At 46.9% G+C, this 26,932-nt stretch overlaps 1 protein-coding gene across 1 annotated transcript in view; it reads right to left on the bottom strand.

Annotated features, from left to right (window-relative positions):
• Window positions 1-26,932, bottom strand: part of Lama1 (laminin subunit alpha 1) — a 126,836-nt gene that overhangs the window by 761 nt on the left and 99,143 nt on the right. Inside the window, exons 42-62 of the mRNA XM_087902329.1 lie at window positions 26,644-26,760; window positions 24,597-24,779; window positions 24,156-24,310; window positions 21,533-21,676; window positions 20,303-20,436; window positions 19,136-19,286; window positions 18,039-18,163; window positions 17,080-17,230; window positions 15,381-15,525; window positions 14,410-14,551; window positions 14,191-14,305; window positions 13,852-14,022; window positions 11,821-11,972; window positions 10,993-11,178; window positions 9,663-9,798; window positions 8,383-8,495; window positions 7,622-7,811; window positions 6,929-7,087; window positions 6,272-6,425; window positions 4,816-4,949; window positions 172-394 (exon numbers count right to left, since the gene is read on the bottom strand). Coding sequence (XP_087758455.1) covers window positions 172-394; window positions 4,816-4,949; window positions 6,272-6,425; window positions 6,929-7,087; window positions 7,622-7,811; window positions 8,383-8,495; window positions 9,663-9,798; window positions 10,993-11,178; window positions 11,821-11,972; window positions 13,852-14,022; window positions 14,191-14,305; window positions 14,410-14,551; window positions 15,381-15,525; window positions 17,080-17,230; window positions 18,039-18,163; window positions 19,136-19,286; window positions 20,303-20,436; window positions 21,533-21,676; window positions 24,156-24,310; window positions 24,597-24,779; window positions 26,644-26,760 — 3,180 coding nt within the window. The remainder of the gene's footprint in view (window positions 1-171; window positions 395-4,815; window positions 4,950-6,271; window positions 6,426-6,928; window positions 7,088-7,621; window positions 7,812-8,382; window positions 8,496-9,662; window positions 9,799-10,992; window positions 11,179-11,820; window positions 11,973-13,851; window positions 14,023-14,190; window positions 14,306-14,409; window positions 14,552-15,380; window positions 15,526-17,079; window positions 17,231-18,038; window positions 18,164-19,135; window positions 19,287-20,302; window positions 20,437-21,532; window positions 21,677-24,155; window positions 24,311-24,596; window positions 24,780-26,643; window positions 26,761-26,932) is intronic.

The following is a 26,932-nucleotide window of genomic DNA, read 5'->3' as shown; positions in this document are numbered from 1 at the left end:
TGCTAAATTCCCCAAGAATGTTTAGGTATGATATTCCAAACAGCTTTTCTAAATCAGTGAGACTTGTCATTGAACTGTGTATCTCTCAGTCTCTAGCCTATATTCCTCTGAGCTTCTACCTGCCTAGGACTGTGCCTCCTGTGAAGGTAAACAGACTGGAGTCATACATACCAGGATAGCCGCCCACATAAATGGGATCATTAGTGTCTGCCGAGGTGGAATGGGTGTGAGGACTTTCAGCCCTAACAGGATTCCCGTCCACGGTCAGGGCAATGCGGTGTTTGCTTTTCTGGGCTTGGAGCGTGTGCCATTTCCCGTCACAGAGAGTTCTGGAGGCTCTGGGCTCGTATGTGGCTGTTATCCTACCAGCGCCATTGTTGACATGAAATAAGACCTGAACAAAGCAAACACTTGGGTGAGTTTTTCTGCTTAGGGCCACCGTCTTCTTTGCACTAGATCTCAGCCAGAAAACCAAGAAGCCATGGAGCACAGAGCATTGATGAATTGTTCTCAGAGTAGAGCACCTCATATGATTCTGGAAACATGCAGCACGGACCATTAGAAACAAACAAGAGTGGGGGAAAATCTCCTCCTCAAGAACTTGGGCTCACAGCTCTGAAATCAGCGCTTCATTTTCAAGGCACTGTGGACATTTTTGGGAGTTTGTAGTTTGGCAGGCTGAGCATTGGCAGAACCTACGCACGATCGCCCACTGACCACAAACCACAGATCTCTACAACATCCCACTGACTTTGCTCTAACAGACCACAGATGCTCTACAACATCCCACTGACTTTGCTCTAACAGACCACAGATGCTCTACAACAGGCCCATTGACTTCTCTCTAACAAACCACAACAGATGCTCTACAACAGTGTGGCAAACAAAAGGCAAGGACATAGCAAAGGGCCGAGAGGGTTCTGGGCTGAACGGTTTCACTCCAAAATTCACACGTTGAAGTTCGAATCTCTAGCATTCCTCAGGAAAGAATGATAGTTGTATATAGGGACCTTAGTGAGGTCACTGAGGTGGACTTTAATCCAATCTTTGTCTCTATAAGAGACATCAGGACACCGACACAGAGAAAAGATAACGTGAAGAGATGGCAGCCAAGCATAAGCCAAGGAGAGGGGCCTCAGAAGGAACCAACCCTCCTAAGCCTTAGACATCCATCCTCCAGAGCTGGGAGAGTCAGCTTTTGTGTTTAAGCCTCCTGTCTGCATCACTTGGTTCTAGCAGCTCATGATAAGGGAGGAGGGAAGCATTTTAAGCATGTTGTTATTGTGGAATATTATTTTAACTGGGCAAAGATGTGTTACATTTGTTTATGCTCTAGAATATTACCTTAATTATGTGAAGGCATGTGACATTTGTTTATGCTGCTTTTGTTTAACATGAAAGGATGTGTGTTTAATATGTAAAGATGTGTTGCATTTGTTTCACCTGGCTTGCCTAAGGCACCTGATTGGTCTCATGAAAAAGTGCAAGGCAAATAGCTAGCCAGGAAAAGCATAGGTGGGGCTGTGCAGCACAGATAATGAATAGGAGGCAGAATCTAGGTTCTGGAGAAGAACGGTGGGAGTGGGGTAAAAGGTGAGAGGTCAAGGGTGAGAAGAGAACGAAAAGAAAGAGAGGGACATGCCCAGGGCAAGAAATCAGGGTCCTGCCTGGCAGACACAAGAGGCAGTGAAAGTAAGCTATACAGAGGAAAGAAAAATAAAAAGCCCCATGGCAAAAGATAGATAAAGAGAAACTGATTAAGTGAAAAGAGCTCGCCAGAAATGAGCCTAAGCTGGGCCGAGCATTCATAACTAACAAGAAGTCTCCGTGTCACGATTTGGGAGCTGGTTGGCAGACCAAAGAAAAAAGGCCTAGTACATGTTGTTCCAAGTTTCTCATCCTAGCTACTGTAAACAGTGAGGCCATGAATGCTTCAAAGTCTGGTTGAGGGAGAAGTTTTTATTGTAGCTGTGTGGGAGAGCACAGCCTGAGACTCTGGAAGAGTCCAGAGCAGGAGGGGAAAGTAGCAGACTGAGTGTGGCCATGGGAGGAGAGCGGAGGGGGTGTGGAGCGAGAAGGGAAATGAAGAGAGAACAAAGACAACAGAGCCAAAAGAGGAGCAAGAGAACAAGGCTGAAACTGCAGGGTCACACAGGCATCAGGGGCTGTGGAAAGGGAAGCCCCAGAGCTAGAGAAGTTTTAGAGTTTGGGGTAGGGGCCTGGATGAGAAGAGCTGAGAAGACTCCCTTCTGAGTGAGCCTGGAGGCCAGCAAGTTTCTTGGTATGCTAATAGACACCACAGGGAGTCATTCGTCCCAAGTTTCTTTTGGATCTGACACCTATGACCATTATTTTACAGTAGACTGTGACAAATCAAACATATGCACTGTAGACCATTGGACACAACACTAACTGAAGTTGAACGGGAGCAGGAAGTGAGAGACACAGCAGAAAAGTAAGACGTGGAACAGAATACAGAAGCACACTTTTATAGCTATTACACTTCCGATAACTTTTTTAAAGATTATCACATAAAAACTTGCAAATAGATGTTAAGTTTTTCAAAAAAAATTAAAGTATAGGATAAGAGTGAAAGCCGGCTCTAAACTGTAGCCTGGAAGCAGCAATTGAAGTGGGAGGAGGGGCGGGGCAAGGCAAATAGAACTTTGCCAGTGTTCCATGAGCCCACTGTGGGATTCTAGGGGCCAAGAACCTGGAAAGGAAATGCTAAAAACAAGCAAGTAAGTTCATGGGAGCCTGCAAGGAGTCTTCTGTTCGCTGAACCTCTCTGTGTGCCCTGGTGCCTCCTACTTACACAGACAGTCAGATTGGCTCAGAGCGCACCTCAGTGACCTCACTTTAATCGAATTATTCTTTCATTCACATTTATTTACTGTGTGTATCTGCGTGCCCGTGCATGAGCACAGGCAGAAATCACAGAACTACTTGCTGGAATTGGTTCTTTCCTACCACCCTGTGGATGCTGGGGGTTGAACTGAGGTTGTTAGGGTTGGCATCTGGTATTTATGCCCAGGAAGCCATCCCGTTGGCTCCTAATTACCTCCTTAAAGTCTAAACAAGATCACATCCTAAGAGATGAGAGTGGGTAGGGCTTTAGCGTGTGAATTTGAGGGACACCATCTTCCTTGCCTTCCAAAGTGATGTAGGAGGGTCATTTGTCTATGTGTTACTTTCACTGGTTAATAAAGAAACTGCCTTGGCTTTTGATAGGACAGCAGCTTAGATAGGCGGAGTAGACAGAGCAGGATGCTGGGAGAAAGAAGCAGAGTCAGGCAACCACCATGAAGCTCCGGCCCGAGATGGACGTGGGTTAGAATCTTCCCGGTAAGCCACAACCTCATGGTGGCATACAGATTATTAGATATGGGTTAGTCAAGATGTGAGAGTTAGCCAATAAGAGGCTGGCGATAACGGGCCAAGCAGTGTTTAAAAGAATACAGTTTCCATGTAATTATTTCAGGTAAAACTAGCCGGGAACACAGCCCACCACTCTTTTACAACACCAAAGGGAACACTGAACCATCTTATAATAAAAATGGTGTCAGAACTCACCAGGAGAGGGCAACCCAAGATGCCAATGTCCATGGTTTCTGTGGCTTAAGTGTGGCACGGCATACATGCCCACTTCTCTCATGTGCCAGGCAGTGGGATGGATGGTGGTAGCGCCAGCTGAAGATGCAGCACTGGCAAAGACACTTGGGAAGTCTAGTCCCCAAGGGCTGAAGTGTACACGGTCTAGGAGGTGTCACCACCCAGTGACAACACTGAGACCCCAGGCCATTTGTGCCAACAGCCAAAAGTATAGGGGCCCCTGAGGATCAACTGCAGGGGCCCCAACTGACACCCCACAGAAAGAGAGGGGACCCCAACTCCCCTCCACATGCTCACATGGCCCCAAAGGGGAGGAAAGGGAGAATGAACACCAGGAACAGCTGTGGAGGAGGCAACTACAGAAGGGAAGAGATGAATGTACTGTGGAAGTTGGCATTCACGAGAAGCTGAGATGCAAGAGCCTCAAGGTTATAGGAAAAAGTACATTTTTATAAAAGAAATCAAAGTACAATATACTCAACCCATGAAGTAATAACTCTGTACTAAGAAATAACTTACTGTGCACAACCTGGCTGAACCTTCAGGAAACCAGAACTTTACTGCATCGACTTAGTATGTAACATTTGTAAAATAACAGTCGAGAGACGGAGACAGAGTAATGAATGCCAAGGGTGAGGGGGCAAGGTTTGAGGGCTGTGCAATGGGAGGAGGAGTCCAGAGGTACTGTCACGGCTGCTGTGGATCTTGATGGTGGCAATGGTGCCATATGCATATCACAAGGTATGGACACAGGAAGGGGCACACATGGTCCGTCCTAAGAAGACCTGTGGGTTGTGAGGGTGTCCCCTGTGGGGATTCACTGTGTCCAGTATCTGATATCAGCACGGGAAGCCTGGGGCTGCGTGCATGGGCACACGTGTGTTTATTTCATGGCAGCTGTATGTGACTGCATGTTTGCAAGTGACTAGTTTAAAGATTATCAGAAGAGATGGGACCTCATGTGGTCATGTGACTCCTGGTAAGGTCTGGGTAGCAATGCTGAGGTTCACAGCAATCTTATATACGTGAAAATAAGTTACTCTGAGAATAGCTTTTTAGGACTATGCGACTTTAAACCAGTAATGGAAATTTCTTTCGTCTCCATGAAGTGGATAATGAGAAACTTGGATCTAAGCATTTCTACCATTTCTCTCCTGCTCTGCCTCTGGTGGGGTGGGCAGGGCATGGAGGCAGGGCACCTACCTTGCCGTCTACAATCTCTAGGCCAATGGCATCCACTTTGGCACTGCTGATCCCCAGGAGGACACCATTCTTAGAGGAGGTACGGAACTCCAGGGTGATGTTTAAATCTAATCGCACTCTGTAGCCTTCCTTGACTGAAAAACACAGGACATACTGTCATTGAGAGAACCCATAAGATGGATCTTCCGGGCTGCCTTGGGCTGGCTAAGCATCCATGGTACTGGCCAAATTCAAGATCTTGCCACACTCCCACCCCATTCTCTGGGCCTCAGCTCTTCCATTCCCCATTAAAAAGAAGCATTCCTTTTTTCCTGCTTCTGTTTGTTTTAACGGAGTCTTGCTATGTAGTCAAGTTGGTACCATATATGCCATTGCCCTGACTCTGCCTCCTGAGTGCTGAGATCACAGATGTACACAACCAATAAATAGGAACACTGCCATTGAAGAGGATGTTCAGTCACAAACCAGAGAAAGCATTGGCAGGGACTTCCTTCATCTGCAGCCCTGGGGACATCTGGTCCCTTGGGCTCTGGATGCATTTAGTCTGGTGATCTATCCATGTGTTGTAGATTTATCCCCCTTAGTCTTTAGCGTCTTCATTTGTATGTACCTTGGATAGCATCATTTACTGGTTTGTATCAACCTCTACAGTAGGTGTTTTCAAAGTGGGGATTGAATAATTTTATTCTTTAATTCAGGTGACAAAAAGAGTTGGATATTGTCAGTCGAAGGCATTTGTCATCATGCCTGGGGTTGGCAATAGAAACCATTTGTCACCATGCCTGGGGCTGAATGAAAAGGGGAGGATGATGCTATCATAGCCTACACAGAATAAATGTCCTACTTGCATATGTTGGAATTACAGATGCACATGCCTGCTATTTTTGTTTGTTTCTCAAGATACGGCTTCTCTATGTGTAGACACGGCTACCCTGGAACTAACTCTGTAGACCAGGCTGGCCTCAAACTCACAGAGTTCTGCCTCTGCCTCCTGAGTGCTGGGATTAAAGGTGTGCGTCACCGCTCAGCTGACACACCCACTTTTTAATTCAAAGGTCTTTATTAACTTGGACAGGGAACATGCCCTACATAAACCTGGGGAATGTGCAGATGAAGCCAGGAGTTCGTGACTGTCCAGTTCTGCAGGGAGAAGGCCTCATTAGGCCTCCTGCAGATCACAAGACTGTTGCAGGCTATTGCACAAACAAGCAAAACACTAGAAACAGATCAGAGCAATGAATGAAAGAAACACGGTCTTAGGCAGTCTTTCCAGCTGAGTCCTAGCCTCTCAGTGTTTCCTGGATCCACATCAGCATGGAGTACACACTAAACCCAGGGCACTCCTTCTAGACGTCAGCTTAGAGTACACACTAAACCCAGAGTGTTCCTTCTAGACATCAGCTTAGAGTACACACTAAACCCAGGGCACCCCTTCCAGACTGCTAAGAGCACGTACCCAGAGCTGCATATCCACTTCCTTCAAAGAAAGTTCCTTCTTGGGCCAATGCATAGCACCTGTCCACTGCAAAGGCAGACATGGGGCTGTCTTTGTCCAGCTGTTTGCTGTTTACTGTCACTTCCCCAATGCAGGCAGGGATGCTGTGGGTCGTCTAAACCAAGAGAGACAGGAGAGGAGGTGCAATGATGACACAGGGCATCTTTTCCTGTACTTCACCAAAACCTCAATAACACACTTACTCCATCTTGGTTTTTAAAGCGTAATTGTGCAATCCCTCACATGAATGCTTTGCTTTCTCCCCTCACTCCAGTACTTTGGTGATGATGTAGTGTAAGTGTGTTCTCTCTTTTTCCTAAAATACTCCTGGAATCCAGACTGCTTCTCTCACTACAATACCATACAATTGCCTGGACTTTTCCTGAGTTGCTTTGGGACTGCGTGTCTTCAGAAAAGGAGACGTTCATTATCTGGGAGGCAGGAAAGGCTGAAAGGATGGCTCTAAGGGTAAGCCCCAGCACATGACCTATGCACATGCTTTGAAAGGTCTGCACCTTCTGGTGAGCCCCAGGTTCAGGCAGAAGAACTAAAACAAAAGCATCGGAGAATGATGGCCTTGTACGAAAACACAACCCCAGCAAGGTGGCCGGTGCTTACGTTCCCAATGTTCCTGGCCCTGTAGTGGACAGGAAGGCCTCCAAGGTACAGCTTCCCTTCCACATCCAGTGTGGTTGCATTGCCCACCACAGTCACAGTCGGGGACTCTTGGCCATCAACAGTCAGGAAGCCCTTTCTTTTAACGTACTCCGTCTTGACCTGCACAAGATGAAAACATCCGGAATTTGTAAACTATTTAAGAAAACTTTAAAAGATGTGTGCTTACGACACGTGTTTCTTAGATCTTTAAGAGCCTGGGTTCTGTGGCGGGCTCAGCCTGTGGCACAGCCAGAGCTGAGGATACGGCTGAGGCTCATGGGAAATGGGAAGACTACAGCAGAGCTCCAGAACCCTGGTTACCAGCAGACACCACAGTGAGCGGCTCGGTCCTTTCAGGCCACAGCTGGGCTTTACTGGCTTCCTGTCAAGTCAAAAACTTTTTAGAGACCTTCAATTCATTCCGTAACCAGCTGCTGAGTGCTTAGTGGGTGTTCAGAAGGGAACAAGTGCCTGGAGGGATTCAGGAAACAAAAAGGGCCCGACTGACAAGATGCTTACATCATTTGGGGGTGATGTCAAACATAAGACCAATGCAGGATCAAAATGCATAGCTTCCTTTCAAGAAAATGCAATCAGTACCAGAGATGGACGGAGAAAATTTGGGACAGGAGACAGGGCTTCCCGAGAACTTACTGTGTGCCATTTGCCATCGCTGAGCAGTGTAGGATGAGAGACCTTGGTCCGGCCCTTGCCAAGGTCAAACATGAAGTGGAGGCGGCCCTCGTGGAGCTGGAGTATGGCATAGTCCATTTGGTTCTGATGTGCCACGTAGTAAATAAGGCCACTGGAGGCAAATGTCCGGATGTTCAGCTGAACCTGGAGCCTGAGAGAGAACAGGAAGTCAGCGCCAGGGATCAGGAAGGTCAGCTTCCTGTATCTAAAGTTGCCTCCAAGAGATTAGCCACTGCTGTTCAGCATGTGTATTTAGCTTCTCAAGAGAGAGGTGTTCATTCACTTGTGTGACCCTTCATGACACAGAGGGTCACTGTCTGAAGGGAACAGCTCTATGACAGTCAATGAGGAGTCCCTTAGGCCTGAAAGGAAGGCTAGACCATGTCACAGTTGTACTGTATACCTGAGAGGCCCACGGGTGGCTGTACTAAGTTGTAAAAGTGGACCCAACTCTGGAAAGATTACAATTGAGTTAAGCTCCGAGTGTCAAAAATGGGCAAGACTCCCTCACAGGCCAATAGGAAAGCCTTCATTTGCTTTATGACAATACAGAGTATGTGACCAAGGGGGCCTGATGAGAGTTGATGGATGGGATCCTTGCCTGGGTCCCTGTGGGCACTGAACCTGACCCGTCTGGTAGGAGCACGTTTCAGAAGTCGGCACCACACTTGCCTCATCGTCTAGCAACGAAAACCTCAGAGGGACCTCAGGACAAAGCTTACCTCTTTCGGACATCGGACTGATTAAAAGGCAACACTAAGTGGCTGTTTTGTGAGAGGCCAAACTGGTGAGCGCCTGGAACAAACCCTGGAGCCGGGTCCACTGCGCAGAGTTCCTGTAAGAGGCGGATGAGGACCCTCAGCCGTGGTAGCAGGACCCCGCTGACATGGGTGTGTTCTTCCACAAAGAAAATGTCACAGAGGCCGCTGTGTCAGAACAGCAGCAGCTGCCACTGTGGTCTGACTTCTGACTTATCCTGAGCTCTGTTTTAAACCGTGCGCCTTCACGTCCTCTCTCCCCAGAGAGCAGTCTGAGCTTCCTTCTCCATCTTTTACCATCACCAAAGTTCACTTTCCCTCAAATAGATAAGAGAGTTCCTCTGTGAACCTTCCTTGGGCATAAGGGACTACGGGGCCAGCCCAAGGACGGCAGTGACCCAAAGGGAGCCACGGCTGGGACACCACTGGGAGATGACAGCGCCCTCAGGTCTCACGGGGCCTTAAACTCACATACCAGGTGCGGGGTGAGGAGAGAGGAGCAGGACTGGAAGGAACCCCAGACTCTAGCCAGAAGCTGAGAGCACAAGGCAGGGCCTTGGCAGTGCTGGCTGCCCCTACAATGTCTCATCCAGGACCCCGAGTCAAGTGAGTCCCAGACTTAGCTTTGGGACTTAAAGTAGACACATACAACTGGGAAAACTGTCCTGAAGTCCTTGGCTCAGCACAGCCGATGCTGTTTTGAGAGAAGCATACCATCTTCTAAATTATTAAAGTGCACCAGGAGACAGAGATCAGAAGGGGAGAAAATGAAGAGTCACGACTTAGAGTTTACTTCATGAATCAGACTCTGACCTCCAACACTGGAGAGTGCGCGGTGGCTCACAGTAAGTGATTATTTCCTGTCCCCCCCCCCCAAACACACACACCTGACCCTAAAGCAGACTCTACCAAACCTCCTGTGGTATGCTAGCCACTTGGGGTGCTGAGCATCAGGGCTGAACTGGAGGCACCCTCAGACAAGCACTGTTCCCTAATCCCTGTGGGCTGTTTATTACAGGAAGCAAGATCCAGAAAGCTTCCTCCCAGCCTCCATAGACAAAGGGCTCTTGGGTATTCTGCCATTGGGGGCACAAATGGAGAACTGGAGGGCAGGAAGAGGGCATGGCTGGGGCATGTTCCCCTCCCCGCAGCTTCATGGCCTCCTTGGGACTCAGTCCCACTTTGTCTCTATCCCTGTGCCTCTCTGGAACTGTCCTGACGCCACTGACGGAGGTCGTGCTTACAGGCTGTTGTAGCGTTGGGGGCTCTGGAGGGAGTTCCCCGTGTTCTTCATGAAGGTCTTGCAGGGGCTCTTCTGCCAGCAAGCAAGTGTCCAGCTCTACTAGTTCAGAGCCAACCGCATGGGTGAAATCCATAAGTCTACAGACAAGCAAGAGAGCAACCAAATGAAAACACCATGCATCAGTCTGGGAGCCCAGCTATCTGAGTGCTGGGTAGTTAACCCCATTTAAAACCACTGATCCACTTCTCTTAGAGTAGCCAAACTGGCCATCCTTCACAGTGGCCAAGTCACATTGTTCTGTTGGGCTGCAGGCTGGTGACTTGGGCATTCCCGAATTCAGAGTGGACTCGGGCCTCCTGCAGGCTGGGCTCTCACACACAAGTGTCTGGCTCCCACATCACTGCACAACAGCTTCCGTTTAACACAGGTTTCTTGTTCTGATCTGCGCTCGCCACAGGTCTCTCTACTCAGAAGCTCTAGCTGGGTGTCCTGCGCCAGTAAGGCTCCCACTGCCACCTCCCAAAGGTGGACTCCACCTGTCTGCCTATGGAGTTCAGGGTATTGTGGTTTTCAGGAGCATGAAGTTTCCTCAGCAGTGAAGGGATGGATGAGCAACTGCTGAATGTGTATACAACTTCAAATAGCTGAATAAGGCCCTGCTACTGGAGTCTATGCTGCAGGCCTTATTCTTTCTGTGTTTAGGGATTCCTGGGAAGCTGTTTCTCAGAGGAGAACACCATGGCTGTGTCCCTTGTTCAAGGTTACCTACAGGCCAGCAGCCTAGTAAGAATGGGCTCAGTGTGTTCTGCTTCAGAGCCCATTGTGAACTCCAATAAGCAGATCCTGGTCTGTAGGTTCATCTCAATTTAGCTAGAATTTGGGAGAGGAGAGACGAACAGCCACTTGTACAGATGATAATTCTCTTCTTCACAGAGAACGGAGACTTGCCATATTTAATAATATAGCAACTGTTTTAGGGAAAGCCATTAATAAATGTAGCGATTAGTAATACAGTTGGGTTCTTGCAGAAGTACACTTGGGGAAAGGATATAGCTCAGTGGTAGAGTGACTGCCCAGCACACATCAAGGCCCAGTTCAATGTTCCATACTATGCACGCACACAGGATTAATGATGGTTATTTTCTTAATAAGATAGAATGGCCAGATCAGTCTACCACATTAACCCTTTCACGGGAAGATACTATCACGACAGACAAGAAGATTCACTTGTTACAGAGGAACTTGCAGAACTCAGGACATCTCAAGCAGCAAACTCAGAAGGCTGTTGAGTGTTGAGAAAGTGCAAGTGCACGCGAACCAATCACACTTACTCAGAGTCGAAGACCACGTTTTTGATACAGCCATGGAAAGAAGTCCTCATCCTGAGCATCGGCGTCCCCTTGTCCATCGGAAGCCCCCCTACGTACAAGTTGGCTATGTCGATTGTCCTTCCTTCCGCTAATGGACCCAACTTCATTTCTACGGGACTGCTCTCATCCATTTGTACGGTAATGACTCTGCCAGATGAAAGGAGAAAACGAACTTTTTAAGCACAGTGAATAGCTCCATTTTCATCTGCAATTCTAGCAAGTTCTTTAGGACTAATATTTTCCTAGAGAGAAATTTTGGCATGGCATTGTATGTGAATCCCACAAGTGAAACCTGCACCTCAAACATACCAACATAGAAAAATAAAAATCAATGAATACATCACCGAATTCAATTGATTATTAGAGCAAACGTGTGTTCAAACACCACTTATCCTATTGTGAAAATATCCAGTGTGTCTCAAGCACAGGTCTCCAGCTGAAGAGGGAAATACATGGAATGTTGATATGATAGCTTTAGCTATCTGAAACCAACCTACTTTAATCTACTTTGTAAACAGTTTATATTGGGTTTAAGGAAAGGAAAATTAAATTAAGGAAAGGATTCTCAATTAGGAAAGTTTCAAACACATTACTACAAAGTAGAAGAAAGCTGACTTTATAGTAAAATTCCTAGAACTGTTTTGAAACACTAAGAACTATGGTTGCTAATGACATCGTGGGGACCATCCCCGCCACCTAGTAACACCAAGGATTCGGCAAGGTTCCTATGGAGGCACTTCCTCCAGCTCATCTCAGCCTCCTGACACAAAGACCTGAGAGCTAAGATACCTTCGATTCCTAACCAAGGAGATGGAATGTTCTTGTCCGTCACCGTAGGAGCCAGTGGGGGCATGCAGCAGGGCCTTCCTCAGACTGGTCCCATCCCCGGAGTTGACATGCACTTCAATGCGGCCTTCAATCAGCATGATGGAGAAGAAGGGCTGCGGAGGATGCATTTTCCAAAACAAAATACATTACTGAAGGATTTGCGGCGCTTCCACCCTCCACAGATAACGTAGGCGTGTTAACGCAAGGCCAGCAAGGGCACGTGTCACCAGCTGTCATGCATGCTGGACTCGGTGTCTGCTGTCTCATCTGTGCCCCTGTGGTTGATCCTCTGCATCACACTGACACCGATTCTCTCACTATTTCTATTCCTGCAAGGCCCTATACACGCTAGTTACTGCTACACGACTCACCCCCAGACAGACTAATTCATTTTTTCACCAAGAAAACTCAAAGGAACTTCGAATTTTCTATTACCATACACATTGATGTTTCCTTTGCCCATGGACTGCTTCTAGCATGAAGAGTTAGAAGGGGCTGAAGACATTTAAAGCTCTTGAAGCTCCCTTGCCTCACTGACAAAAAGCACAATCGTTTCTAAAGTCAGCCCCAGAATTGAAATTCTGTGTTCCCGATGCCCTTGCCAACAGTAGCTGCACCCACCCTTTCCACTGGTTTAGGAAGAAAACTTGGACTTGTGTGCAACCCTCTCATGACTGGTGGAGGGAAGGAGTTTAGTAGTTCCTCGGAAGGTAAAATACAAAACCACTCTACCAGAAAGCCCACTTGAAGGTCTAGGCCCAGAAGGAAGGAAGGAGAGGGCCTAAACCATAGCAGAATTATTCCTGAGTGCCCCAGAGTAGAAATAACCAGGGCCATCAGTGAACTAATGGTGACCTGTGGGATGTACATACAGGGAAATAGGAAGGCACAGAGAAAATCAAATATGCAGTCGAATGTGTATGGAACCTGAAGACCTGTTAAGTAACAGCTGTAGAAGACAATACTGTATTATTGACAATACTCAATAGCACACACTATCTAATACGTAAGCCATCCATAGACACAGAACAGGCTGATGGCGACCAGGAGAGGGGAGGATGGAGAGTTGCTCCTTGGGGCACACAAGCTGCTAATTTGGGTGATGAAAACATTTGCAACGGGATGAAGGAGGTGACGTCATGACACTAAATGCGCAAAGTGCTACCGAAAGAACTGTTGAAGTGGTTAATGTTATATGAACTTCACCTCAACTTAAAATTAGATCAGCGAAGCTCACAAAAGCAATTCCACTCCCAAGCGCTTTAGTAAAGTGACCCATGCCACGTCTGGGGTCCATAGACTGAAATTCTGACCTTGGTTCTGACACACAACAGTCACGTGACCTTGGACAGCTTCATCAGGCTCTCCGAACCCATTTTTTGCCCCACAAAGTTGAGGAAGCAGTACCGCCGTGCAGGATGCATAATGAGCTACAGAGCCACATCTGGAGCAGCGGAGCACACCTTTCCGTGCGCAGGCTCTCCTTCACCAAGCCACACCCTAGTGCTCCCCAACATTTCTTTCAGTCGTGTGATTACAGGTCACCCTCTTGTAGGGAGTCTAACTCTGGAAAAATGCCTTCGTCTCTGCTTTCTGCTGCTGCTGGACCACCATGTTCATCACAGGCCACATTGTCTCCTCCCTTCACATTTAGAACAACAAATCCCCCAAAGGACGTAAGAGAAAGAAGCTTTCGCTTTGCTGCAAGCACCACACACAGGGAAACTTGGCCTCAGGAGTTGCTTTACTTGGAGGGCAGCAGCCTTTCATCCACGCCTAGAAGTGACATTCATGCCTAGAAGGGACATTGATCACGAAACTCTGGAAATCATGGCTTTGTGAGCAGAACATTCGGCAATAATAACTTATGCTCAATTAAATGAAAAAGCACTCATGTATATCCTTTCGGAAACAGCTGCAGTGAACTTGAGTCGGACATTTCCCCTGCATGTTTCTGGAAGACATCTCTTTCTGTGGGTCACAGCTACTCACCACATGTGCCTGAGACCAACCAGCCTTCTCCACATCCTTGCCCAGTGCAGCCAGGATGATGCCACTGCTGTTCTTGGTGGTGAACGTGGCTAGCAGGGATGATTCTGGTGACAGAGATTTGGGCGGCACCTCCACGTAGCCACCTCTCAGGAAACTCACACTCTGGATGGGCTGGGGTGACAAAGGGAAGCAGTGAGGTTGGCCTGCTGTCGCAGGTCTGCCTGACTCCCTACATCCCACCCACTTGCTGTTTGAGAGCTTTCAGCTTTATTATATAGATAAACCACTGGGCATTTACAGAAAGCCATTCAGACCCCCACGGCAATGCTTGCTTCCCACCTCCAGTGTACAGCCTTTCCTCACGCCGTAGGAGTTCCTCAGCAAATCAAAGGTGGACCTGGATATTTCCAGGTTCTTGATACAGCCCACGTAGCTTCTGCTGCTGACCCCTTTCCTGGAGGCAAGGACAGAAGAGCCATTCACATGCTGGGTAAAAGAGGCCTGAAAATCCCACGTGACAGCCCCACAGAGGGGACGACCCCCAGTTTCACATCGTACCTCACAGCTGTAGAGTGAGGTACTCCACCCACGTAAATCAGATCTTTCTCCAGCCGATTGAGGTCGGAAGAGGCTCCTGGGGTTTCTCCTTGCTTGGTCTCCTTGTCGCTCGTGTCATAGGCGTGGAAGACAGCCAGCAGCCCTGGTGGGAAGCAGAAAGGAACGGCTGATGTGAATGTAAGCTCCTGTTAACACAGTCTGCTTATAAACACGTTTGTTGCAGACATTTGATGCACAGAAACCCTGGAACTGTGTTAATAAAATTAACTTCGGATCGGGGGTGGGGGGCAAAGCCAGAGACCAGTTGACAAAAATTAGGCATAGAGAGTTCGGAGGACCCAGGGACACAGATGAGAGTCACTGGAAGGAGTAGGGAGGGACTTAGAAATTCGTGGTCTTTTCGGTCTGAGATATGTGAAGAGAGACGAGCTTGCTGGGTCTCCAGGACAAAGGAGAAGGCCACCTGGTCGCTCCTTCTCCAGTTCTGTGATCTATCAGGTTTTCACCCCAATATCTGACTTCCAACAACTTAGATTCAAAACAACACATGTTCTTTTAAATTCTGCAAATTTGACCAGGGCTATCCTTCACCATTAAAAAGCAAAAGTAGGCAGATCCAGAATATACACAGCTGAATGGTAACAGTAAGTGTGTGAAAGGAAACAGGATTTGATTCTTGTTTCCAATTTGGCATTTAATGAGAAATACTGAAACCACACACAAACAAAATAATATCGTTCTTCCAACAATACAAAAATCCCATTGCTTCTTGTTTCACAGAAAAAAATCAGCTTTCAAACAGAATATCACTCGGGAATGTAGTTGCGGTCAAGTGAATGGTGAGGGTGGGATACTCTAATATCACAAGATGTAGCTGGGAAGCTAACTGAGCATAATGCCCACTGATTTCAGAGCGCTGTTTGTTCTCAGATGGGCAGCCAACACCATAGACGTACACCCTGTGCACCCACCTTGCTTCCGGTTTCTCTGGAAGGCGATTTTGTACCAGGTTCCGTTGTTATAGCGTCTGTCTGTTATAAGAGTGAGGGGTCCTGACCCCAAATCCACCATTACTTTAACCCTGCCATGGACCAGCTCGATGGACAGAAAGTCCTTCTGTGAAGGAAAGGACATTTCTTTGCAGATACGTCTTTACCTCTAGACTTTTCCCACCCAAGTTAGGGGTAGAAGTAACCTCTTAAGAGTCAAACTTGGGAAACTGAGCCTGGGCCCATAGCTAGTCCGTTACATGAAAGTAAAAAATGCCCCTATTGGTTTTGTAGAATTTATTGAGAATTAAATGGACTGCTATCCTTTCTTAACCCAAATCCATATTTTAGTAGGTACACTGGGCTTTTCTGGGCTTTTTATTTAATATTTTTAAAGATTTATTTATTCATTATGTATACAGTGTTCTGCAGGCCAGTAGAGGGCACCAGATGTTACTACAGATGGTTGTGAGCCACCGTGTGGTTGCTGGGAATTGAACTCAGGACCTCTGGAGCAGCAGGCAGTGTTCTCAACGGCTGAGCCATCTCTCCAGCCCGTGTTTTTTATTTAAATTGACAAATGGACTATTTCTGAAAATGACCAGCACACCAGACCAAAAGGGGAGACTTCCTGTAGATAAGATTCAAATGAGGATACTACAGTGGATGGATAGATGGCTTAAGTTAAGGACACTGGTTGCTCTTGCAGAGGACCTGTGTTCGATTCCCAACACCCACCTGGTTGCTCACAACCATCTGTAACTCCAGTCCCAGGGGATCCAAAGCCCTCATCTGACCTCATACATATGGTGCAGACATACAGGCCAAGAAACTACTCATACACAGAAAATAATAATAAAAATAATTTAAAAACAAGGCCACAGTGGTCCCACAAGGAACAGGACATGATTTGAACTAGGACTTAACAGCAAATCTTCCACTGAGACCGTGTCGTGAGGAGGCACACTTTTTACCCAGTGCTTTCCTGTGTTCCGCACAGTTCTTCATGGATTTGTGTTAACTGATAGTGATTTTAAGTGGGAACCTATGCAGCATATATGAGTAGATTACAGCAGTAGTATGTGGAAACTGGCTAAGGTAAATTTCATATATCATGTTATCAAGTCTTAATGAGATACCTTTGTGGAACTTTGTCCTCAAGCCATAACATGCTGTCACCATGTTCCTCACAGTGGTTATGACTACCCAAACGAGACCTCGGCAAGCTCGGGCTGCTTATGCTCCCGCAGAGTATGTGGAGACCCTCACCTGAGCGTGCAGCCAATCACTCCCCGCTTCTGTGCTTCCCTCCTCCCTGTAGTGACCCCCAAGCTCCCCGCGGATTCGGGAGGTGGTGGAATTCTTAAGAAAAGCAGAACTGACCCAAGAGTTCTTGTGCATGCAGTGTTTGGGAGTTCATCGCGCACACTGGGGTGAGCCGGCTCAGTCCTGCAGCTGTCCTGGGGACTCTCCTGTGATTAAGTCCTCATTGACACTCCTCTATGTAAACCCCATAAAGACATCATTTCTCCCAGCGAGGTGTGGTGGAGGCATTCCTCTGGTCTGGACTGAATGGACATTTGTCCCAGCTCTCCCCAGGAAAAGTCACACAGGGAACAGGTCATCTCAAAGCACTGGAACTCTACAGACGCAGAGGGCCAGGTGCTCCGGAAATACTCACAGTGCCATTGGAAGCCAGGTAGAAGAGAAGCCCGTTGGGGGAGAAGGTGCTGAAGAGAATGAGAATCTGTGTCACAGTGGTCCGCAGGGTCTTCTCCACGACCGCATACCCACTTCCATCGAAATGGAAGGAAGAGTCTTCGTTCTGGGAGCTGTGAAGTAGAAGCCATGACATATCACCCATTCTCGAGAGGGCTGGGAGACAAACGATTCCTTAGTCCTAAACCATGACAGAATTTATTTATTTATTATGTATACAATATTCTGTCTGTGTATATGTCTGCAGGCCAGAAGAGGGCACCAGACCTCATTACAGATGGTTGTGAGCCACCATGTGGTTGCTGGGAATTGAACTCAGGACCTTTGGAAGAGCAGGCAATGCTCTTAACCACTGAGCCATCTCTCCAGCCCCCCATGACAAAATTTTATCTTCATCACTGATTGTAAGATAGTAAGGAAGACAAGTTGCACCCCTAATTTGAACTTCTGAAAACTGCAGTGATCTGAAATCTGAATAGCTCTGAGTACGGACAGACATGATAACACAGAGGAACAAGTATGCACCATGAGACTTTGGTTTAAAATACATTAGAACCACACCCCGGGCCATGCATATGGTATGATCGTAACATAAAGTCTGTGTCTGGATTCAGATCCTACCTCCAGGATACTCCATTACGCATATGCAATTATCCATTTGGGAGTGGTGGGGAGGTAAGGGATGGGAGGGAGTAAGCATAAGTCTGGAAGACACCAAACCTCAGGTAAAGAGGTTAATAACCAAAGTAACCAATAAAAACTTGGAAGATGGCCTGGACCAGCAGCCTGAGAAAGATGTACTCCAAACCCTGTGTTCCTTTTAGTTCACAGGACGCAGTAGCCAAGATTCCATGCATAACCTTTCAAGCGGCTATGGAGTATAGGGATAACAGACCATTCAAAATGTGGGGGGTGGATTACCTTCCAAAGCAGCCATTGCACTTCCCCTCTCTTTCAATATAATTCCACAGGCCAATCGATTTGCCGTTCAAGAAGGCCTCTCCCATGCAGCCCTTGAAATGAGTAACCTTCACAGCGGGAGATTTCTGATATAAAGACAAAAGTGAACACACAATGTGTATCCAGTTGGCTGAAAGCATACATTCTCCAAAACTGCCCTGGGAGCTCAAATCCCGAAAGCCAGATTCCAAGAGAACGTTCCCTGAAACAGCCAGTTTGCAACAACTGGGTTAACTTCCAAGCGGGAACAGTTTGCATTGCTTTGTTTTGAGGGGAAAGCGGAGCTGAGGGAGACTCTTGTTATGTGAGTAGCCCAGGCTTGTTATGTGCGTATCCCAGGCTTGTTATGTGCATAGCCCAGGCTTGTTATGTGCATAGCCCAGGCTTGTTATGTGCATAGCCCAGGCTGACCTCATGCTCTCAGTTTTTTTGCTTCAGCCTCAGGAATGCTGGGATTACAGGTACGTATGAACCAGACCCAGCTCTGGACAGCATCCTAAAGACCAACTCAATCTCTAGAGGTCTGGGAAAAGCCTGTTATCGGTGACCATCAGACCAGACAAGGGTCGGTGGTTTAATCCTGGGATGGAGAACTTCCTTTCAAACTCAGAATGCTGAATTCAGTCCAACTAGGTGATGTCATAAAACAAGTGCAACACACTCTCTCGCCCAACTCCCAGGAGCATAATTGCCAGGAGAATTAAAAGAGAGAAAGGGACTTCACAGAAATTACTATATATTTATTTAATCTCCCATTTCATCAGCGGAAAAGATCTCTAAATGGCAAACAGCACCATTGATTTCTCTTACATTCAGTCTTCATGATTGAAAATGACCCTTTACGCTGGCAAAACTAGCCCAGCTTTATGGGTCCATCGCCAAAATAAAAACTAATAAAAGCGGACGATTTGGGTTAGTGGAGGATATATTAAACCAGGAACAAGCCTGTCAGCCAGAGGGTCCTGCTCAGACACATTGATTTTGGTTAGTGAAGGATATACTTAACCAGTAGCATGCCTGTCAGAGGGTCGTGCTTGGACACACTCAGATAATATTACCTTGATCTGACCTCCAAGCCCTCCCACGAAGATTCGTGTTGAGTTGTTTATGTCCAGAACATTGGCCATCCCAGGAGATTTGCTTGTTTTGACTGGTGGGTTCTCAGCTGAACTTAGTTCCTTTACACTCAGTGACCCCACGTTTCCAAACCTGAGGTCAGAAACGGTTACAAGAGGAAGATTAAATATTTTACATTGTCACATGTAGAAGCAAGCCTTTCGTACCCACCCGAGCTGCCTCTCCAGGGTGGTTCCCGCAACCTCCACCTGCTCTCTGTGCTCCCAACTTTGCCGTTCAGCCTCTGCCTTACTCCCCCAAACCATGTTAAGCAGTTTTGGGGAAACAGACATTTCGTCATATCACTCAAATAGAGGAGTCATTACCGAGTTAAGCTTCATCTGAATAAAAATGACTCCTTTTGCTATGTCGCCACTTTTTTTATATAGTGCAAATATTTCCAACAATGCCATCAACAACCCCCCACAATATTACAGGGAAGAAAAAGGGAACTCCTCTGTAAGACTACTTAAAGGAAGTTATTCCTGGGAGCTTTAAGAGGAAGAATTTGGCTTTGTATTTGAATTTTAAGAAAGCACATTTCTCATTGTCACCGCCCTCTCCCCTGTCTTCTGTCGCCTTTTACTAAATCCTCTTTGGTGGAAGATGCCATTTTATAAGGCTGGTAAATGGCTCTCCCTGGCCTTAGACTTTCTAGAAATATGTTAGAAAATAATCTGGGGGTTGGAGAGACAGCTCCGTGGCTGGGTCCTGGCTGTTCTTGCAGAGGACCTGGGTTCCATTCCCAGCACCCACATGGTGGTTCACAACCATCGGTAAGTAGAGTTCCTGTGAATCTGATGCTCTCATCTGCTTTTGAAGGCTCTGCACACACATGGTGCACATACATATATATAGACAAACATACACATAAAATAAAAATAAATCTTAAAAGTGATATATGATATACATGGTTTTCTTCTTACGACCCTTGTTTCTGGCAAAAAAGGTTAAAAACTCCACCTCATTCCTATAGTTAATATAAACCCTGCACTGGTTGCTTATAATCCGACTTTACCAACGACTCAAACCTGCTCATTATATGTGTTACACATGTGTTATAAGGTGCAATCAAAGGAAGAAAGATGCTGGAGGGCATCCTCTGCTACCTGGTTATGTGGATGCTGTACCATCTGTTGTCATTGATGGAGACATCTGGGAATTCCAGCCTTGTGGACCCGGAGCCCAAGTCCCAGAGAAAGGCTACTTTTCCCCGCCGCATCTCCACTGCGAGAAAATCAGACTGTGGGGCGGGAAATGAGTAGGGATGAGTTACATACTGCTATTTACACAGCCAGCCCAATATTTCAGTGTTCTTCTGCCAATAACCCCGGGGCTGGAGCGTGGAGATTCCTGAGGCAGAAGGCAGACCTGACGTTGGTGTTCCTGCAGAATGACTGTCCACAAGGCCTCTTGGGAAGCTCCCAAGAACATTCAAAGGGTTTGTCACCAAGCCACAGGAGGATTAGGCAAGGAAGGTTCCGGCTTCCTTCTGTTTCAGAAGGCACCGATAGGTGTGGTGTGCATATTAAGATAGGAGCCACAGAAGGGAGTGAGCTCTGCTTTGCGTCTCCTCTGTGTCTTAACATCTCCTCCCTGACATTTCCAAGTCCCAAGGGCTTGGATTCCTCCTGAAAACAGCTAAAGGAGCAGTGGTCTTCTCTAGGAATCTCGTCATCTGAGGACCACAGGCAGCTCCTTGGCAGGAGGAACGTGGGTGATGCCGGACAATCTGAGACTCACCTCAAGTCGACGGAGGCATGATGTACCCAAGGTGGACCAATAAGGTTGCAGATGGGGACACTGGCCAGATGTGTTTCTTTCCTACTTGTGGAGTTTCCTACTATACAAGTGTGTGTGTGTGTCCATGTGTAAGTTCACATGTATATTAGCATGGCATGTTCACAGGGAAGTTGGAAGACAGCCTCAGATGCATGCCTAGGTGCTATCTACCTTTTGAAACAGGGCCCCTGGTTCTCACTCACTGACCTGGTACTTGCTAACCAAACTAGGCCAGTTGACCAGGGAGCCCAAGAGATCTGCCAGCCGCTACCTGTCCAGTTCTGGAAACACAAATGCACACCACAATACCCAGGTTTTGTTTGAGTGAGTCCTGGGAATCAAGCTCAGATTCTCAGACTTACAGGCAAAACTGTTTTTTACCCACAGATCTATCTGCCCAAACCTCAGGTGGTTACTTTGCATTTATTTGAAATTCAACACTACAACTGTAGCAAAGGTTACCCCTGACGTCCGGGTGGTCACCGTGATGGTTTCACCACGAGACTGTCCACCAGGGAAACACCTGTATTCCCAAACACTCCGGGTCACTCACTTACACTGGTGCTGCTGCCAAGGTAGAAGAGAAGGTTGTCAGGTTCTTGCGTCTTAACGTTCAGCGTCAATGTGTTATAGTTGGCAGAGGAAACCTGAGGCTGATAGGCGCGGATGCAGTCTCTGTCTGCAGACACAGCAACCTTGATCTGACGGGAAAGAGAAAGCGGCCGTGACTTCTGACACACAGGGGCAGGTTTTCAGGATGCTGGAGATGCCCATCTACTTTGTGAGGCATTTCTCCTATACGTAATTCCTAACACTTTTGGCTTCACAGAGTGAGACATCTCAGTCTGTTTAGATACAGGGCAGTCATTTAAATTAGGCTTTGTTTTCATTTAAATTAGGCTTTGTTTTATTTGTTTATTTAGAGACCTGTCTTACTGTGTAGATCAGGCTGGCCTCCAATTGAAATGTATAATCCTCCTTTCCTCAGCCTGGGGTTACAGGTGTGTGCCACTATGAAGAACTTAATTTTTCTTGGTTTTGGTTTTGTTTGTTTAAGATTTACTTGATTTATTTTGTGTGTGTGTGTGTGTGTGTGTGTGTGTGTGTGTCGATGTCTGCATGTGAGTGCAGGGCTTCCCAGAGGCCAGAAGAGGGCATCAAAGTTCCCGGAGCAGGAGTTACAGGCAGCCATGAGCCACCTCCTGACCTGGGTTCCTATCTCCAGTCTTCCACAGGAACAGCAAATGCTTTGAACTGCTGAGCAGTCTCTCCAGCCCTTTAGTTTTCCTCCTTTGTTTTTTTTTTTTTTTTTTTTTTCGAGACAGGTTTCTCTGTGTTAATAGACCAGGTTGGCCTCGAACTCACAGAGATCTGCCTGCCCTCGCCTCCCAAGTGCTGGGATTAAAGGCTGTGCCACCAAACCTAGCCCCAGCCCTTTAGTATTCAACAGGCTCAGTTAACAGGGAACTGTCTCACTTACATAAGAGTTAGTCCCCTTGTTACTGTGGACTCGTACCACCTGACCCACAAGTAGCTGTTGTGAAATATTATTTTAACTCAGCAAAGATGTGTTACCTTCGCTTATGCAGTGAATTATTATGGTAACTATGTAAAGGTGTGCTCTTTTGTTTATGATTCATTTGTTTAAGGATGTAAGGATTGTTTAATTATGTAAAGACAGACATGCTGCATCTGTTTCACCTTGCCTGTCCTAAGGCACCTGATTGGTCTAATAAAGAGCTGGACAGCCAATAGCTAGGCAGAGGAGGGACGGGCAAGGCTGGCAGGCAAGAGAATAAAGAGGAGGAGCAATCAAGGCCTGGGAGAAGGAGGAAGAAGGAGAGAACAAGGGACACACCCAGGGCAAGAAGCCAACTAGATGCCAGGCAGACACAGAGAAGGGTGAAAGTCAGATATGCAGAAGAAAGAAAGGTAGTAAGCCCCGAAGCAAAAGGTAGATGAAGAGAAACAGGCACATTTAAGTTAAAAGAGTTAGCCAGAAATGTGTCTAAGCTAGGCCAAGCATTCAAAACTAATAAGTCTCTGTGTCATGATTTGGGAGCAGTTTGGTGGCCCAAAAGAAAAAGCCTGGTACAAGTATTTGATCCTTCCTTCCTTCCTTCCTTCCTTCCTTCTTTCTTTCTTTCTTTCTTTCTTCCTTTGTTTTTTGAGACAGGGTTTCTCTGTGTATCTCTGGCTGTTCTGGAACTTGCTTTGTAGACCAGGCTAGCCTCAAAAATCATAGCAATCTGCCTGCCTCTGCCTCCCGAATGCTGGGATTAAAGGCATGCACCACCATTGCCTGGCTGTGATGCTCATTTCTTAAATAAATGCAGGGGTAATATATTATTATATCACTCAATAAAAGCTATAAAGTGTTATTAACTACATATTGCTCTCCTTATAATTATCTGTGTATAGATTTTTCTATTAATCTCAACTCTTCCAAGTCTGCATTAGCCATGAGATCTAGAACTGTAAGTTTGGTTTATGTCCACGACACAGAGGGAAGTCAGAGCCCATGTGAGCCTACATCCTTTTGTAGAAAGGACCACTCTAGGAGAGACCAGAGTGCCTTTGCCTAGAAAGCTGCAGAAAGACCAAGCTGGGATTAGGAGTCACACTCTTCCTCCCTAGGAACCTACACCGTGGCAACAATACTCTCTCTCAGGAGTCCTACTCTGTGCTTGAGAACAAGTGAATTGACCCATGGGTAGTGACTGAACGATTCCCCTACTTTGACCTCTCTGGCGTATCAGGCACTTAGTGAAGTAGAATTGTACAGCATCTGTATGCATACAAACTGTTTGCTCAGAGACCTGGAGGGCGAACCCACACTGCTCAATCTGGAGAATACCCCCACCATTAAAAATTAATTAGTAAACTGAAGGAACAGCACCAGATGTAACCACTTAATGGCCTCATAGCAGGAAGGGTAAGCTATGATCAGACATTAACCATAAATTAACCATAAAGTAAAGACAGCTTTTTCTTAAGCCTCTTTGAAATACACTAAACATGAGCAGGATTCTAAGAAAAATGATTTAACTATCCCAAGATGAGCCTAAGAGGGCGTGAAGTTATTGAGAACTGGAAAGTTGGGGCGGCTGAGCCCAGGACCTGTGAGCAGGAGCCCAGGATCTGTGTGTCGTGGTATCACAAGCCATAAGCCCAGCTCACCGAAGCTGCCTGTTTGCGGGCCCGGCTGATCAGAAGCTTGATCTCCGACAGGTTTCTGCTCAGGTTTTCTTCCAGCGATTTCATAGGCTTCAGTCGATCGAATAAGAGGTTGGCTTGCATTTCCATGTCTTTCATTTTCCTTCCAGCCAACAGAGCTGATGAAGACAAGGAAGAAAGGGGTGGCAGGAGAGTTAGGCAGGAGGGAAAGCAGCGAAGGGCAGTGCGCATCATTCAGACACCGGGTAAGACAGAACAGAGTGATCAAACCCCGGAATACATGAAGAATTCACACACTGGCAATGTGCAGTTCCCGGGGCCCCTCCCTTCACAAGTGGGAATCTACATGGTAGGACATTTGCATTCTGCCTCCTTGTGCCCCCGGCTCTCTCCCAATCAGCAGGCTGCAGGCTTTCAAAAGAGAGAGGAGGCCCACCGACATACTGGTCATTGCGGAGCTATGCAGAAGGTCATTTGTCTCCTGTACTGTGGCATTCATTCTGGACAGGTCCCCTGATGTGTTGACAATCCTCAGGTTTAGACCCAGGACATTTTCTAGTGTCTTCGCCGCACTCTGGTTGGCAGCTGCAGCTAGCTCTCTGACTTTCCTCCCCTTCTCTCTCATACCTAAAATAAAGACACAGACAGTCACGCGCCCTGCTGGGACAAGGCTAAAACTACAAGCGTCGTTTTGCACAGAAACACATTCCAACCATCATTTTTCCTGTTGACTACAGAACAAGGCTTCTTGCTTTGTTGTGTCAATTAAGGCTGCATGTTCCTATGTTCCATCTTTCACCCCATTAAAGAACTAATGAAAGGGGGCTGGAGAGATAGCTCAGAGGTTAAGAGCACTGGCTGCTCTTCCAGTGGTCCTGAGTTCAATTCCCAGCAACCACATGGTGGCTCACAACCATCTATGAGATCTGGTGCCCTCTTCTGGCGGGCAGGCATACATGCAGATAGAACATTGTATACATAATAAATAAATAAATTAAAAAAAAACAATGAAATAACTTGGATACTTAATTCCCTGGAACATGAATTCAATGGCACAGTGTGACTATGAAAGCAGGGGCTAGTGGGCATGTCCTTAGTCTAGTTCTGCGGTGATAAACCAAAAGGACTTTAATTACTTTATGTATTTATTTAGTGTGTGCACGTGTATGTGTGAATGTTCATGCTATGGTGCACATAGGAAGCCAAGAAACAACGTGTGGGAGAGGAGGTTTCCCCTTCCAGTGTGTGGGTCCAGAGACAGAAGTCAGGCCTCTAGGTTTTGCAGCAGGGGCCTTCACACCCGAGTCATCTCTCCAGCCTCAGGCTTCTTTATTTAGTCCCTTTCTGTAAACCTCATCGTCACCTCCACGTCACTTCATATCTGGATAAGGCTCTGGAACTGAAGCCTGCAATCAAGGGGGAAGCGGCCGTGGCTGGACAAAGTGGTGTTTTCGTCACAGCCTGGACTGCCTGCTACAAGGAACAGCGGCACAGGGAGGCCATGGCTGATAAAGGAGAAGGAATTCTGTTATTCAAGAACCCCTGGGTGAGGACGTCTTCATGGAGTTGTTATTCACTTGAGAATGCCTCAGCACACAGAGCAAAATAGCCATCCCCGAAGAAGCCGTATAAAAGTATACAGCAACCAAGTCAGGCAGGGTGGCACACGCCTCTAATTCCAGTACCCAGAAGCAGGCACAACACGATCATGAGGTTGATGCCAGCCTGGGTTACATGGTAAGACCTCAGAATATAAGCGAGAGAACCCCTAGGCAGTTCCGCCCTTCTCTCTGAACTTTTCTGTAAGTTTGAACAGGCCCACATAAAAATGTGTTTTACTAAAATAGATGAAGGATAACTTTCCTTGGGGTGGTGAAAAGTAAGGAAAAGAGAAATTCCCAGGTGAGGAAGCACCAGGTGAGCCTTCGAAGCAAACAAGGGGACAGGGTCATGTACACAGTGCACATGGCGCCACTCATGGGTTATGACTCTAACTGAAAGTGCTGGAGAACCATGTGCTTCCACATCATCAGTGTTCAGGGATGAACAGGTTGACTTTACCATGTTTCCTCGCCTGAGGGAGGAACATCACAAAATAAGAATTCCTGCACTTGCCACATTCACAGTGAGTGTGGCACCCCATCCAAGGGGAGGCAATAACCTTCTCTTTTTTTCTTGACCTCTTTGGAAGGTCCCTCTGTCCTTGAAGTGCCGTGTCAAACCCATTTTCAAAGTCAGTAACCAAAAGGCCCTAAATCTCTTCAGAGTGTAATCATAACCCTCTAAGGAGTGCGACCTGAGGCACCTGGTTTAAAGCGGGTCATGGTGTTCACCTCTAAGTCACACTCCTCTGCAAGCTGAAATTGAACCAATCTTGGTCTCACTTCCGGCCGTAGTTCCTAAGGAGACGTTAGGCAGGTCGTCCTCATGCTTATGTGTAATGCTTTTACAACGAGAAGGTAAATTACACCATGAAAGTCATTCTGCTTACCTCCAGGAATGTCTCTAAGTATTGAGAGGGAGTTGTTGGTCTGCCTTGTGATGTTATTCACATTCTCGTGAAACTGACTTGTGAGATTTTTCAACTCATCTAGCTTCAGTGTAATACCTATGTGAAGGGGAAGAAAGGGTCCACGTTAGGTTAGTGTGCGAAAACACTGCCTAGGCAACAGCTTGATCCTTTCTCATCCATCTACAGCAACACTGAGTTTTCCCAACAATTCTTAGCAATATTCATTGCAGATACCGGGGATGGGTTTGGTTGGTTTGATCCTTTTGTC

This window comes from Myodes glareolus, chromosome 27, assembly GCF_982192425.1.
Source record: "Myodes glareolus chromosome 27, mMyoGla1.1, whole genome shotgun sequence".
In the NCBI taxonomy this organism is placed as follows: Eukaryota; Metazoa; Chordata; class Mammalia; order Rodentia; family Cricetidae; genus Myodes; species Myodes glareolus.
Note: the sequence above shows the minus strand (reverse complement) of the source record. Positions and strands in the feature narration are given on the sequence as shown.